Source organism: Culex pipiens, chromosome 2 (assembly GCF_016801865.2).
Source record: "Culex pipiens pallens isolate TS chromosome 2, TS_CPP_V2, whole genome shotgun sequence".
In the NCBI taxonomy this organism is placed as follows: Eukaryota; Metazoa; Arthropoda; class Insecta; order Diptera; family Culicidae; genus Culex; species Culex pipiens.
In genome coordinates this window covers 155,998,079-156,013,409 of record NC_068938.1, presented here as the reverse complement: position 1 = coordinate 156,013,409, position 15,331 = coordinate 155,998,079, and the positions used below count along the sequence as shown (strand labels likewise).

At 36.7% G+C, this 15,331-nt stretch overlaps 1 protein-coding gene and 1 long non-coding RNA gene across 4 annotated transcripts in view; one reads left to right on the top strand and one right to left on the bottom strand.

Annotated features, from left to right (window-relative positions):
- LOC120428762 (Ig-like and fibronectin type-III domain-containing protein 1) overlaps positions 1–15,331 on the bottom strand; it is a 382,047-nt gene that overhangs the window by 297,213 nt on the left and 69,503 nt on the right. For all 3 annotated transcript variants that reach the window (XM_052707771.1, XM_039593844.2, XM_052707770.1), the window contains exon 4: positions 3,233–3,367. In XM_052707771.1, the coding sequence (XP_052563731.1) occupies positions 3,233–3,367 (135 nt within the window). The remainder of the gene's footprint in view (positions 1–3,232; positions 3,368–15,331) is intronic.
- On the top strand, positions 13,091–13,738 carry LOC120428764 (uncharacterized). Its single transcript, XR_005607163.2, has 2 exons — positions 13,091–13,231; positions 13,300–13,738. It is a non-coding gene; the product is annotated as an uncharacterized LOC120428764 (long non-coding RNA).

Sequence of the window (15,331 nt, the reverse complement as noted above, 5' to 3'; positions counted from 1 at the left end):
ATGGACAGCTGCCAAATTTGTATGGAAAATTATATGGACAAACTAATGATGCAAATGGCTTCTTTGGGCATACCGAAGACACAAAAAAAGTATTCGGATTAAAAATACAAAAAAAAAATCGAGTGACCGAAATCTCAGAGAATTGCTCAACTTTAAGAAAATATACAATGTCTAAATTTATATGCTGTTTTGTTGAGAAATATTATTTTGAAATCAATGTGTTAGGAAATTTAGTATGCTTTTAAATTTGTCTCTGTGACTAATTCGAGAGAATATGCTTATAAATAACATTGACAGATAAAGTTGAAATAAAAAAGCAAATATTATGTTTTTCACGGCAAATAACTTTTCCCAGAACAATTTTTACTGGTTTCAGCTTATGAATAAAAAGATAATCATTGAATTTAGCTTAAGAATCTAACTTCTCGTGATTTTTCAATTGAAACACTATTTCATGAAATCACAACTCAAAGCTTTCAAATATTTGTAGCGAGTTTTAAAATATGTTTGTGGGCACCTTTCATATGATACGAAGTTGTTCTTTTTAAATGATTTTTATGGTTTCATTTATTTTGGTAGCTCCAGTGCATCAAACTGTAATTTTTCGAATACTATTAAACAAATTCTTCTTGCAAAACCCTTTTTGAAAAAAATCAAATATCAATTTAATTTTCATCGAATTTGGTCATGATAAACAAAAACGTTTACAAATATATCAATTTGATCTTGGCCAGAAGGGGTTGATATCTAATTTTCCAATGATATAACTTTTTTTTTTTGTTAAAAAAGTTTACCAAAAATAAAATAGTTTCTTTCCATAATAGCGTTATTTTTGTTGCCCAACAAATAGGCCAGATCTATTTCCAGTAGAGCAATTCTCTGAGATTTCGGTCATTCGATTTTTTCTATATTTTTTAATCCGACTGAAACTTTTTTGGTGCCTTCGGTATGCCCAAAGAAGCCATTTTGCATCATTAGTTTGTCCATATAATTTTCCATACAAATTTGGCAGCTGTCCATACAAAAATGATATGTGAAAATTCAAAAATCTGTATCTTTTGAAGGAATTTTTTGATCGATTTGGTGTCTTCGGCAAAGTTGTAGGTATGGATATGGACTACACTGAAAAAAAAATGATACACGGTAAAAAAAATTTGGTGATTTTTTATTTAACTTTTTGTCACTAAAACTTGATTTGCAAAAAAACACTATTTTTAATTTTTTTTTTGATATGTTTTAGAGGACATTAAATGCCAACTTTTCAGAAATTTCCAGAATGTGCAAAAAATCTTTGACCGAGTTATGATTTTTTGAATCAATACAATTTTTTTCAAAAAATCGAAATATTGGTCGCAAAAATTTTTCAATTTCATTTTTTGATGTAAAATTGAATTTGCAATCAAAAAGTACTCTAGTGAAATTTTGATAAAAGGCACCGTTTTCAAGTTATAGCCATTTTTAAGTAACATTCTTCAAAATAGTCGCAAATATTGATTTTTAAAAATAGTGCCCATGTTTGCCCACTTTTGAAAAAAATATTTTTGAAAAGCTGAGAAAATTCTCTATATTTTGCTTTTTCGGACTTTGTTGATACGACCCTTAGTTGCTGAGATATTGCCATGCAAAGGTTTAAAAACATGAAAATTGATGTTTTCTAAGTCTCACCCAAACAACCCACAATTTTCTGATGTCGATATCTCAGCAACTAATGGTCCGATTTACAATGTAAAAATATGAAACATTCGTGAAATTTTCCGATCTTTCCGAAAAAAATATTTTCAAAAATTTTAAATCAAGACTAACATTTCAAAAAGACCAAACATTCAATATTACGCCCTTTTGATATGTTAGTCTTGATTTAAAAATTTTTAAAATATTTTTTTCGAAAAGATCGGAAAATTTCACGAATGTTTCATATTTTAACATTGTAAATCGGACCATTAGTTGCTGAGATATCGACATTAGAAAATGGTGGGTTGTTTGGATGAGACTTAGAAAACATCAATTTTCCTGTTTTTAAACCTTTGCATGGCAATATCTCAGCAACTAAGGTCGTATCAACAAAGTTCATAAAAGCAAAATATAGAGAATTTTCTCAGCTTTTCAAAAATATTTTTTTCAAAAGTGGGCAAACATGGGCACTTATTTAAAAAAAATGAATAACTGCGACTATTTTCAAAAAAGTTACCTAAAAATGGCTATAACTTGAAAACGGTGCACTTTATCAAAATTTCACTAAAGTACTTTTTGATTGCAAATTAGATTTTACATCGAAAAATGAAGTTGAAAAATTTTTGCGACCAATATTTCGACTTTTTGAAAAAAATGTATTGATTCAAAAAATCATAACTCGGTCAAAGATGTTTTGGCCATTCTGGAAATTTCTGAAAAGTTGGCATTTGATGTCCTCTAAAACATATAAAAGAATAAAAAAAAATTAAAAATAGTGTTTTTTTGCAAATTAAGTTTTTGTGACAACAAGTTAAATAAAAAATCACCAAATTTTTTTTTACCGTGTATCATTTTTTTTTCAGTGTAGTCCATATCCATACCTACAACTTTGCCGAAGACACCAAATCGATCAAAAAAATCCTTCAAAAGATACAGATTTTTGAATTTTCACATATCATTTTTGTATGGACAGCTGCCAAATTTGTATGGAAAATTATATGGACAATCTAATGATGCAAAATGGCTTCTTTGGGCATACCGAAGGCACCAAAAAAGTTTCAGCTGGATTAAAAAATACAAAAATGAAAATTAAAGAAAAAAGACTGATTCCGTAGAGAACTGCTCAGTAGTGAATGCTTCAGATATAAACATTATCTAACTTTTTCGCAGAACTTTTTTTTGGTTTATGCTCTTTTCAAATATTCTGAAAAATAAGCAAAATATTTTTTTAATTAGCGAAATTTAGGCCGTTGCAAATATTTTTTGATGTTTATGTTCTTCGACTCTGTCAAAGTCGAGGGGAGGGGCAACAAAATTTCGAGCTATGGCCTATTACATTTGTTTTATTTCAGAAATTTGATCAACGTTGTTAGTCATGATTTTTTTAGCAAAATGTTTTTTTTTTATGTTTTTAAGAAAATGTTTGTGAGGACGAAGCTACTTTTGGCTATTTAACTTAAACTGCAAGATACATCGTTTTCGTTGCCTTAAAACTATATTTTAAGGGACCTAAATTTACTCTAAAAAGTTCATCCGAAAAACATTAAAAATACACTCTTACCTCGCAGCGGGTGGAAGCTCTGCACGACCGGATCGCTGTTCACCTCGCAAACGTAAACGTCGGTATCGTTGAGGCGGGCTTCTTTAATTAGCAGAACCCAAACGTCTCCGCCGAGCGGTGTCCTGCCCTTGGGTGCTGGAAAATGAAGAGAGAGAGAGAGAAAAGGGTGGAAAAATGAAAATCAGTGAAAAACTACACGATGATGAGGATGGCGAAAAAACGGAGTACACGTTTTAATTATTGTTGTGGCGAGATTTGAGGGTGGTCAATGAAGAATTTTTTGAGAAAATCTGAAACTTTTGAAAGTGTTTATTTTTTTACCTGTATACAACTAATGAAATCATCAAGTTTATTTAGTAATTAAAACATTTCCCAGTATCACCCTGCAATCCTGACCGGAAAAGCAACCTTGAGCGAACAGGAAAACACGAAGCAGCGGCGGAAGTGAATGAGAAAAGTTAGTTTGAAAATTAACTTTCACAATGGCCGTGGGGTCCCAAATGGTAACACGGCGACTGGTGAAAAGGGAGCGAGATGGGCGGGGGTGTTGTTTGTGTACAAGGAAAAACAGGATGTTTGCAGTTTTCACTCGCTCGGCCGGGTGAAAGTGAAATTGAGTTAATTTCGCAAATAATTGTTTCGAGCGGTTTCAATAACATTACCTTCGGGGAATCGAGTTGATTAAGAGAGAGCGAGAATAAACTCGGGGACGACTCTGGGGTAATTTCCCGGATGTCTTTGTGTATGTGATGCAGCAAAACTTTTCGACTTTTATCAGCAGAAAAAAAAACAGCTTGAATTTTCCTAAAGAAAACTTTCAGTACGTGACTGTGTGGTGAATGGGGTTGAATGAAATTTTCCGTGGGAAACTGTTTTCTTCTTGCGCTTTACAGCCAACCATCAATCGTGATCAGGTTGAGAATTGTGTCTCGTTTGTCAACGATTCCTAAGAGGTCTTCGGGGGTGAATGGCTGTGTTAGAGTTGTCCAAAAATTGCATCGAAAATTTGTAACAGGTACCAGGTGTTCTAGAAAATGTCATAGTATTTTGTAAAACGCTTGACATGACTCAAATATATGATTTAATAAATTCCATGCTGGCCAAACAATAGTTGAATCTTTAAGTTGCAACCTGTGCAAAAAGTTCATAGTTTTGTGAAAAATTGAGGGATTCATGTGCAACACAAGTCTCTCACTTTTCTTTTAATTTTAAAACATTTTCATTGCTATGCATCATTTGTTTCATTTAAATAAATGGGAATAAGACTTTCTAGGCCCAGTGAAAGTATTATAATTTAACTTAAAAATGGCGAACTCCTCGTCACAATGTCCTGATGCATACAAAGATCGAGCTCGAGCTTCACTGTCCCTGCGCACTATCTAAGCTGTCATTTTCAGCTGTTCATTTTTCAAAACTTTTTTTTCGTAAAATCACGATAATTCGTTTTGATTACAAGCAAACCCATCATGTTTATATTAACAAAAAAATGTAATTGTCTGCTCTACAACTTTGTAAAACAGTAATATACTCTCAAAAAATCCCTGCAAAGTTACAAAAAACACAAAATTTTAAAATGAAAAAATTACCCTTCTGGGTTAATGTAGATTCGAAAAGTACTTTAAATTTCCCTTAAAATGACATGATCCAAAAAAATTTAAAGTTGAGTAACAGAAAATGGCAGAGTTTTTACAACTTTTTATTTTTTTTTGAATTTCGAGTACGCCATCAAATCGGGCGTCTAATTTTACATAAAAGTCTCTTTGACACCAAATTTCTATGATATCACTTTTTCAGGCTGCAAATTATTGAAAAACATGTCTTTTTTTGCAAGTTCAAAAATGAAAGGGGTCGTACCGCCCCTCAGTCACGAGATATCAAAAAACGGACCTCGGATTCGTGATCAGGGACAAAAGTTACCCTTTAGGACAAAGTTTCACGCAAATCGAAGAGGGGTCGGGGGAACTGCTGTGTGAGTTGGCGGAGAATTACCCATTTATTAAACAATTCTGTAGTTTTTTTTAAAGGTCCGATTAAGTATTTTTTTTGTTTTTTAGGTGTGTTTGAATATCAAAAACTCAAAAATGGAATCTTATCTTTATTTGAAGTTTCACTAAGCACTAAGACTGTTTCCTGAGAGTACAAAAAACAATATTTGACAAGGCTTCAAGGTTAACACTTGTTTGAAAAATTTAACAAAGCAATGAAGTTTTGAGAGATTTGATAGGTATCCCATCAAGCTCAGTATATGAGAGCACAGAGGTATCGAATTATATATGTATGTATGTATGTATGTATGTATTAGGGTGGGTACGGATTTTGAAAAGTTCTCAGATCAAGTTCTGGTGTGGTTCCCCTTGTAGGGCATACCCATAGGGAATCTCACGCCAAATTTCAGCTCATTTGGTTGAAAACTGGCTTGTCTCAAGCAAGTTCAAGTTTACATGGGATTTACTATGGGAAATTTTGAATTTTCGTTCATTCGCTCCTACAGGCCTGGGGAAAACATGTAGAATCTTCTAGGATGGCCAGAAATGAGGAGAATCGTCTGGAGAACAACTTTCCTTAGAGACCAGGTCGATTCGTTCAACCCCCATCGAGCTCAACGGCAATACATCCGGGGTTTTCGGAACCAACGGTTTTCCCCAGGAAAGCATCAAATTTTTCTTAGCATGCTAGAAGATTCTACATGTTTTCCCCAGGCCTGTAGGAGCGAATGAACGAAAATTCAAAATTACCCATAGTAAATCCCATGTAAACTTGAACTCGCTCGAGACAAGCCAGTTTTCAACCAAATGAGCTGAAAGTTGGCGTGAGAGTCCCTATAGGTATGCCCTACACCCTTACCAAAAATCATGATTTTTTGAGTTCCAAATCCCACTTTTCATACGAATTTTTCAGTTCAACCCATATAACCATTTTTATGGTTGTAGTACCTGAACTCAAAAAATCGTATGAAAAGTGGGATTTGGAACTCAAAAAATCATGATTTTTGGTAAGGGTGTACAAGGGGAACCACACCAGAACTTGATCTGAGAACTTTTCAAAATCCGTACCCACCCTAGTATGTATGTATGTTTTCAGAACAGAAATGTTGAAAAAATAATTGATAAAAACGCATTTTTATTTTCTTCATAAAAAAGTGAATCTAGGATTTATCGGAGTCTGATTCACAAAATATCCATGAATCTCTGATAAAAACAAAAGTTGGCATGGTATTGTTTTTTTTTGCGGTCAAAAAATATCAAACAAAACATTAAAAAGATTAAAAAAATTGTTTAGTTGATAAAATCACATTTTATGGTTTTCCAAATAAAAAAAAATAACTCAGGAATCTAAAAAAAATGATGGAGGGGCAAATAACATAAAACTTAAATATTTGTAATGAACACCAAACGTCTTGTTACTAGAAGTTATTTTGAGTAATAATTGAATTACTTTTAAACTTTTGAATTGATTATTATTTTCAAACATTAGTAGTCTTTCTGTTGAATCATATATTTAACTTTTCAAATTGATTTTGATTGCATTAAAATAATCTTTTTATTATATTTTTTTTCTAAGCTGCAATTTTTTTCTAGTAAACAAAAACAAAACCATTCCTCGTTATGCTTGTTACACCATTCGGCAAGTTAAGTTTTAATATACCTATGTAAAACCATTCTGGTAGTATTTATTTTGGGTTGGGTTTAGATTGCCTTGTCCCACTCAATAAACAAAATAAAAGTCTTGGTAAAAATATTGACAAATTTGAACAAAATATCTTTTACATTTTCTTCAGTTCACAGCGACTACAATCATCATGCTCGTAATCTCAGCTCCCATTTTTCACTGTCCTTCTTTCCGTCGCGCCAAAAGAATTGCCGATCTCTATCTCGTGTTTGAAAAATCTCGTGTAACATTCTGTTTTATCTCTCTCATTCCCGCATTCACAATCATCCCCTCTCGCCAGAGCGTAGCGACAAAAGCTGCCACAAAACAAAATTAGCCAACGCAGTTTAACGGGACGTAATGCGAGGTCGGTTCCCAATCTCTCTCTCTTACGTTCTGTCATTGCAGTTTGCTGAGAAAACAAAAGAATCTTCGGCGAGCTTGCGTGAGCGAGGCAAAGAGAAGGAGAGATAAAAAGAGTTTGCTCTTAATCACGGGATAAAAGAAGGGAACTCACAAGCTATAGTAACAGTCGCTATACCCCCTGATAGTTTGGTGCAGGAATCATCAAATCGACGTCGTCGTGCTATCATGTCGCACCCGCCATTTCGACGTTCCGAGAAAAACGCGTTTTAATGTTTGACCTTGAATAAACAAAACCAAGAGCAGGCATTGTAAACAATAACAAACACGTTTTGTTTGGCTGACCATTCTGTGCAATGCCCCGAAGTTTGGTTGTATTTGGTTGCCGGAGTCCCGAGTTATAATTACAAATGTTTACGGTAGTCTCACTTGCACGTGCGTCAAACGCATCCTGACCTGAAATCCCTTTGCCCTTTGCCCTTTGTCGCACTTACATCAATTTTCAGGGAGTGGCAAGATAGCACGACAAGATTGAAACTACTTTCATATGAAAAGTGACAAAAATTTTCGGAGCTTTTTTGGTCTTCATTGAATATCTCAGGATTGAAATCGAATTTTGGGGATCTGTGAAGGTCAAAAGGTGAGGCATTGTGAGCTGCACAAAATGGCGTTCTTAACTCAATTTGGTCCAAAATGCACGTGAGCAATTCTCTACCAAAACCGGAAATGGATTTTATTTGTATTTTTTGATTTGGCTCAAACTTTGTGGGGGCCTTCCCTATGACCAAATATGCTATTTTGTGTCATTGGTTCACCCATACAAGTCTCCATACAATTTTGGCAGCTGTCCATACAAAAATGGTATGTAAATATTCAAACAGCTGTAACTTTTGAGTGAACTTTCTGATCAATTTGGTGTCTTCGGCAAAGTTGTAGGTACTGTTGAGGACTTTTGAGCAGAGTTCGGAAAACCACTCACACTCACAAATCGAGTAGGCTTCTTCACAGCAAACACTCTCGATACTCACCGTGAGTGTGAGGGCTGAGTAAATTTACTCATATTTGAGTAAAATGAGGGTGTGAGTAGGCCGTTTCCAACAATTTGTTATTTACAAAATCATTGACAACATCAATCCAAAATCAAGCGTCTTTATCAATCGGTTGTACATTCGAGGTAGCGTCAATGTCTATAAATCCGAAGGTTCTGTGTTGGTATTAATGTGGTATCAATATATTTTTTGTCTGTCTGGTATTTTTTTTTTTTTCATTGCTTTAAAAGAAACCTTGGATTGTCAAAGTCCAGCGGATGGGCAATTATTTTCATAATTTTAAGATTGGTGACCGGTCGAATCCGTTGTGGATTGAAATATCGCAGGATAAATCGGAGGCCACAGACGGGGGCAGCTTCTGCGGGTGGATGTTGGCAGCCATACCAAAAGAAGATGGCCGTAATGCTGTGGGTAATGGTCACTCCCTTCGACAGCTGTGCAACTGTGGCCACTCTCGGTCGCTGACAGTTCTACCAATATGTCTTGCCTAAGAACCAGGAGTGGAGCCTCAGCGGCCGCCGGTGGCCCTAGCCTAAAGCTGTCCAAAGCACTGGATCGGCCTTTTTTAGTTTTCAGTGAACCTCCAAGCCAAAGTCACCGGCAGCTACAGCAACTTCTTCGGCGTGTTTCGATTCTGAACCAAAACACATTTGTACAACTGTCGACGACCGGGAGTGGCCACTTACCTCAGCTACACGGCCTTCCACTGCTGGTAAAGCTGTTAAAATTCACCCGCAGAGGCATCCCCCGTCTAAACAACTTCCGACCTATCCGTCGGTAGGACTGCTGGAAGCTGACAACAAACTTTGTGATTAAAAAAATTAAACTCGCTGAAAAAAAACAGTCAAAAATCAGGATTTGAACCACTGTGATAAAAAAAATACTTCTAATTGATAGCACTGCGCCTCTACCATCAGGACTACTTTCTCGCTGTTGAGTTAACAAGATAATCCCCGATGTAGAGTTTGACATCTCAAAATTTGTTTTCTAAAATAGCCCTCATGAGCGCTCAAAGCCCTCTTTGTGAGTAAATGAGGAAGACCCTCACACTCACCGAGAGTGATGAGTAATTTACTCGCAGGTAACTTAGTTTTTCCTCATGGTTGAGGAACTCGTGAGTGAGTTTCCGAACTCTGCTTTTGAGAAAAAAATAGGCACACGGAAAAAAAAATTGCAGATTTTTTTAAGAACTTTTTTTTCACTAAAACTCAATTTCCCAAAATACGTATTTTTTGATTTTCGAGATTTTTTGATATGTTTTAGGGGACAAAAATCCGCAACTTTTGAGCCATAGAGAAACATGGTCAAAAAATCTGCCGCCGAGTTATGATTTTTTGAAAAAAATGTGATTTTTGGAAAAAAAATCGAAGTTTTATGCAAAAACAAGTTTGACATTATTTTTTAATGCAAAATTGAATTTGCAATCGAAAAGTACTTTACAGATTTTTTGATAAAGGGCTCCGTTTTCAAGATATAGCCACCGAAAGTTTGATTTTAGCGAAATATTTGCAGTTTTTCAATTTTTAAAAATAGTGACCATGAGTGACCATTTCTTAAAATATTTTTTTTGGAAAGTTCAGAAAATTTGCTATAAAATTGTCTAAGAGACATTGAAGATTGGACCTCTGGTTGCTGAGATACAGCGGCTTAAAGAAAAAGAAACACGAAAATTGAAGTTTTCTAAGTCTCACCCAAACAGCCCACCATTTTCTAATGGCGATATCTCAGCAATTAATGGTCCGATTTTCAATGTTAATACATGAAACATTCGTGAAATTTTCCGATCTTTTCGAAAAAATATTTTGAAAATTTTTAAATCAAGACTAACATTTTAAAAGGGCCAAATATTGAATATTACGCCCATTTAAAATGCTAGTCTAGATTTAAAAAATTTCAAAATATTGTTTTCGAAAAGATCGGAAAATTTCACGAATGTTTCATGTGTTATCATTGAAAATCCGACCATTAATTGCTGAGATATCGTCATTAGTAAATGGTGGGCTGTTTGGGTGAGACTTAGAAAACTTCAATTTTCGTGTTTCTTTTTCTTTAAGCAGCTGTATCTCAGCAACCAGAGGTCCAATCTTCAATGTCTCTTAGACAATTTTATAGCAAATTTTCTGAACTTTTCAAAAAAAATATTTTTAGAAATGGTCACTCATGGTCACTATTTTTAAAAATTGAAAAACTGCAAATATTTCGCTAAAATCAAACTTTCGGTGGCTATATGTTGAAAACGGAGCCCTTAATCAAAAAATCTGTAAAGTACTTTTCGATTGCAAATTCAATTTTACATTAAAAAATAATGTCAAACTTGTTTTTGCATGAAACTTCGATTTTTTCCAAAAATCACAATTTTTTCAAAAAATCATAACTTGGCGGCAGATTTTTTGACCATGTTTCTCTATGGCTCAAAAGTTGCGGATTTTTGTCCCCTAAAACATATCAAAAAATCTCGAAAATCAAAAAATACGTATTTTGGGAAATTGAGTTTTAGTAAAACAAAAGTTGATAAAAAAATCTGCAATTTTTTTTTTCCGTGTACCTATTTTTTTCTCAAGAGTCCTCAACAATACCTACAACTTTGCCCAAGACACCAAATTGATCAGAAAATTCACTCAAAAGTTACAGCTGTTTGAATATTTACATACCATTTTTGTATGGACAGCTGCCAAAATTGTATGGAGACTTGTATGGGTGAACCAATGACGCAAAATAGCTTATTTGGTCATAGGGAAGGCCCCACAAAGTTTGAGTCAAATCAAAAAATACAAAAAATAAAAATGGTCAAAATCGGCCGATTTCGTAGAGAGTTGCTCACGTACGACAAGTTAGCACGATGGCGACGAAATGATAGTTTTTTTCTATCACTCATTTGCAACATACATTTGGAACACCCTACTACTTTCCTCCCGAAGTCAGGTTCGTCCCATTCCCAAGAATCGCTCACTCGAAAAGGTGATGATTTGCAAAAATAGATACAAGTAAGTAGTTTCCTGGGAGGAGGAGGGTTTGTAGTAAAGTGCAATCGATGATGTTGCCCACCCACGCACGACACACGTTTATGTGTATGTGTGACGGTGGTACCGGCAATCACCGTTTTTCAAAAAGTGTCAATCACGTACTTCCTGCTCTATCCTTCTAGGGGAAGACCACCGTTGACTCTTTGGTATCCCTACAAGTGTGGAAGACGACCTCACGTGAGTGATGATGAGGACGCTGATGGTGATACCAAGGTTGGGTTCGTCGTCACATCCGTTATCGATACGGGTAAACTGTAGCTAATCGGGGAGGTGCAGGTGGTGGGGGATTTGGACGAGTGGTTGACAGCAGATGTGTGGGACGGATTCTGTTCTGGCTGATTGAGGGTTCTCCCCAGGTGGGAATTGAACACCGTACTGAAGATGTTCAATTTTGGGGCAGCAGGTGGAAAGAGTGATTGGGGCGCTTTTGTTGGTAATTGAACCAAATGAGTTTATTGATGGAGAAAGAGAAGATTGATTTTTAAAAGTTTTTTTCAATTTCCTAGGCTAACCTGATTAGTGATCTAGTAGTCTACTTTGTTCTGCTCACTATTGTTACAAGCAGGCTTGCCACAAATCCAGATTTTTTTGGCACATACCAAACACTCAATCGAGTCTAACTTTAAAGAATAATATTCTTACCAAAAACTGAACATGCCAAAAAATGCTCACAATGTTTATCTTTTTGGCCAATTTAACAAAAACTGCTCAAATTTATTTTAACTCTAAAAAAAAAAAATCGTTTGTGCTTCGGGCCTGTGCTGAAAAATCTGTATTTGTGGCAAGCCTGGTTACAAGCCATTTTTCCAATTAATAAAGCAAACAACTGCTTATCCTCAGCTAACAAATGATTTTTGTTCCACATCCAATCTCTCCCTCCTATTGACTTGATTGGTGCAGGAAATCAGCGCAATGTTTTCTTTTCCCTCAGATTGATTCCCGAGCAATCACGGGCGGCCCCGGGACAGGACGACCGCGAATCAGCGTCCGGTCCGATTTGCTCCAAACAATCAGCTTTCATTAAGCCATTTCCGCCAGATCTTCGCGAAGTCAACCGTGACCATTCGTATTTTCCCATCCAGCTCCTGGTCATTCGGAGAAGCAGTCTGCCGACTTCGTTTATCTAGCGTGTAATTTATTCCCAGGGACAAAGCGCCGGAACCGCCAGCTTGCCAGCCTCTTCCTAATCGTCCCTAGCCGGAGTTCAGCTTTGGATTACAATCAGTACACACAGACACAACGGTGGGGAAAAAGGGGTTGTTTTGGTGGGACTTTGACTTGATGATCGCACGAGGGAGGGCAAATTATGGGCCACGTGTATGCTGGGATGGGTAACAAGCTCATAAAAATGTTTATTAGATGCTTGGAATGTTGCTCGGATGTAATTTAACCTGCTGGTAGAAGCACTCGTCCTCCCTTTAAACAGAAATTAAGTGGGTACTAAGCACGTGGGTAGGAACATAATTTGTTCAGAGTACGTTTTTAAAGCTGCAATAATGATAAATATAAAGCTGGCATATATTTTCCACCATATTAAGACAAACTTAAGAACAATTTAAAGCAAAACCTGTTCAGATGCATTTTTGTAAATACTACGTTGCAACCTCAATAGTTAAAGCAAGGCAACTTCTCCTCGCGTTTCAACGTAGAATACGACACAGGAGTTGGTTACTCAAAGGATTTGTATCAAAGCTGACCATTTCAGCAAACTCAAAGGAAATCTGCCATAAAGCCATCAAACAATCCCAAATCCAACCACCTTGTTAAAAGGCACTCTTCGCAACCTGGACCAGCTCTCTTCCAGGAACTGCTCGTCAAAAAGCCGGCTCTTTTGCAGCAGGTCCTTTGAAATGTTCAACCCACGTCCGTCCAACGCCCGGCGGGGTTAGTTTTGCAACGCGAGCTTTGCAACGATAGTGAGTACGAGCCGCAGAAAAAACGAGCCAAATCATTGTTGTAGCTTTTTCCTCCCGGACTTTCTCAGAACATTTACCGGAACAATGATTAAAGAGGTACACACAACAGGCCCCGGTTTAACCAAAGAGTACAAAAAAACGCTCCTAAAAGGCAAGAAAAAATGTTTCACAAAAGAACGCTAATTACTGCCTTTGCCCGGGAAGGTGTGTGTTTGCCATCAGCAGCAGTGGAGAGAAAAAAAGCTTCTGGACCAAATTTGCAGCTTTCGTACTCGAGTGCAACGGAAAACAGCTGGAAGTGCTCGAGAGAAGGGAACGTGGGTTGCTGCTGCTGCTAGAAAAGTGCCCTCTTGTTATAACGATCCAAGTCTCAGCGACCGCCGCCGTCGGCATTGTACGACGATGCATGTTCCGGCTTCAGTGCGACAGTGTGTCCTTGTCGCGTAAGGCTTGGTGCGGGGTGAAATTGGACAATGACTAACAAGCAAAAGTTGAAGAAATCAGAAATATCCTTTATGGTCTATATAATGGCTTCTGTGTGTCTTCCGTCATCTGCTTTTTTGCTTTCTATCTTCTGCCCTCTACCTTCTATCTGCCTTTTACCTAGGTCATCAGCTTTTTTTCTGTTACCTTTCATCTTCCCTTTCAGTGTTTTCGTTGTACTGTCTATAGCTTTCTTCCTTCTACCATTTGCCATCAGCATATTGTCTTTCTATCTTCTGCTTTCTGCCTTCTATTTTAATTCTAGTTTCTGCCCAGGACTCTTCATCTTCTGCTTTCAGCCTTTTATTTTTGTGCTTTCCACTTCTCCTTTGTGTTCTGTGCCTTTTTTCCTCTTATATTTGTTTACTGCCTCTTACCTTCTGCCTAATACCTAATATTTTTTGCTTTCTGTCTTTTGCCTTCTGTTTACTGCCTATTGCTGTCTCCCGTCTGCTTTATGGCACCTGCTTTCTGCCCTCTGCTTTTCCATTTGTCTTCTGCCTTTGGCCTTTGGTCTATTGTCCTCTTGTATTTTTATTCGGTATTTTACTTTCAGCTTATTTTGTCTTGTAACCTTCCGTTTACCTGCTTTCTGTGTTCTGTCCTCTGATGTTTGCACACTGCTTTTTGGTTTTTAATTTTTGTCATCTACCTACTAAATTCTGTATTTTGCTTTCTGCTTCCAACCATCTACCAGCTGCCTTCTATTTCTAATTTCACCCTTTTGTTTTTTGCCTTCCTCTTCTCCCTTGTGCTTTGTGCGTTCTGTCCTCTGATGTTTGCCTACTGCCTTCTATCTTCTGCCTTGTGCCTTCTGTCTTGTGTCTTCTGCTTTTCGCCTTCTACTTTTCGCCTTCTGCTTTTTGCCTTATGCTTTTAACCTTCTGTGTTCGGTAATTTGTCTTCTGCTTTTTGCACTCAGCCCGTTGTCTTCAGCATTTTTTGTCTTCAAACTTTCTGTTTTATCTCTGGTGCTTTCTACGATCTGTTCTCTTATGTTTGTCTTCTGCTTTCTGGCTTCTACCTTCTGCCATCTAACTACTACATTCTGTCTCCAGCCTTTTGATTTTTAGCCTTCCATCTTCTCCCTTGTGCCTGGTGCGTTCCTCTAATGTTTACCTACTGCCTTCTACCTTCTGTCTTCTACGTTCTGCCATCTACATTCTGTCTAATACCTAGCACTTAATACCTTATACCTTCTGCTTTCTGCCGTTTGTCTTCTGCCTTTTGCCTCCTGCCCTTATTTGTCTTCTAACCTTCTGTTTTTCTCTTATTCTTTCTACGATCTGTTCTCTGATGTTTGTCTTCAACTGTCTTCTATCCTTCTGCCAACTACATTCTGTCTTCTGTCTTCTGTTTTCTACTCTCTACCAACTGCCATATGTTTTCTTACTTCTTTCGTTTGTTTTGTTCACCTATTGCCTTATACCTTTTGTTTTTCTAACCTCTGCCAGTTGCCTTCTGCCTTGTACCATCTGCCTTTTGCTTTCTGTTTCTGCCTTTTACACTCTGCTAATTTTCTTCAGCAATTTGTCTTCTGCTTTTATTTGCAATCTTTTTAGGTTTCTAACCTTTGAGTTTAACCCACTACATTCTCTCTCCTGTATTCTGCATTTG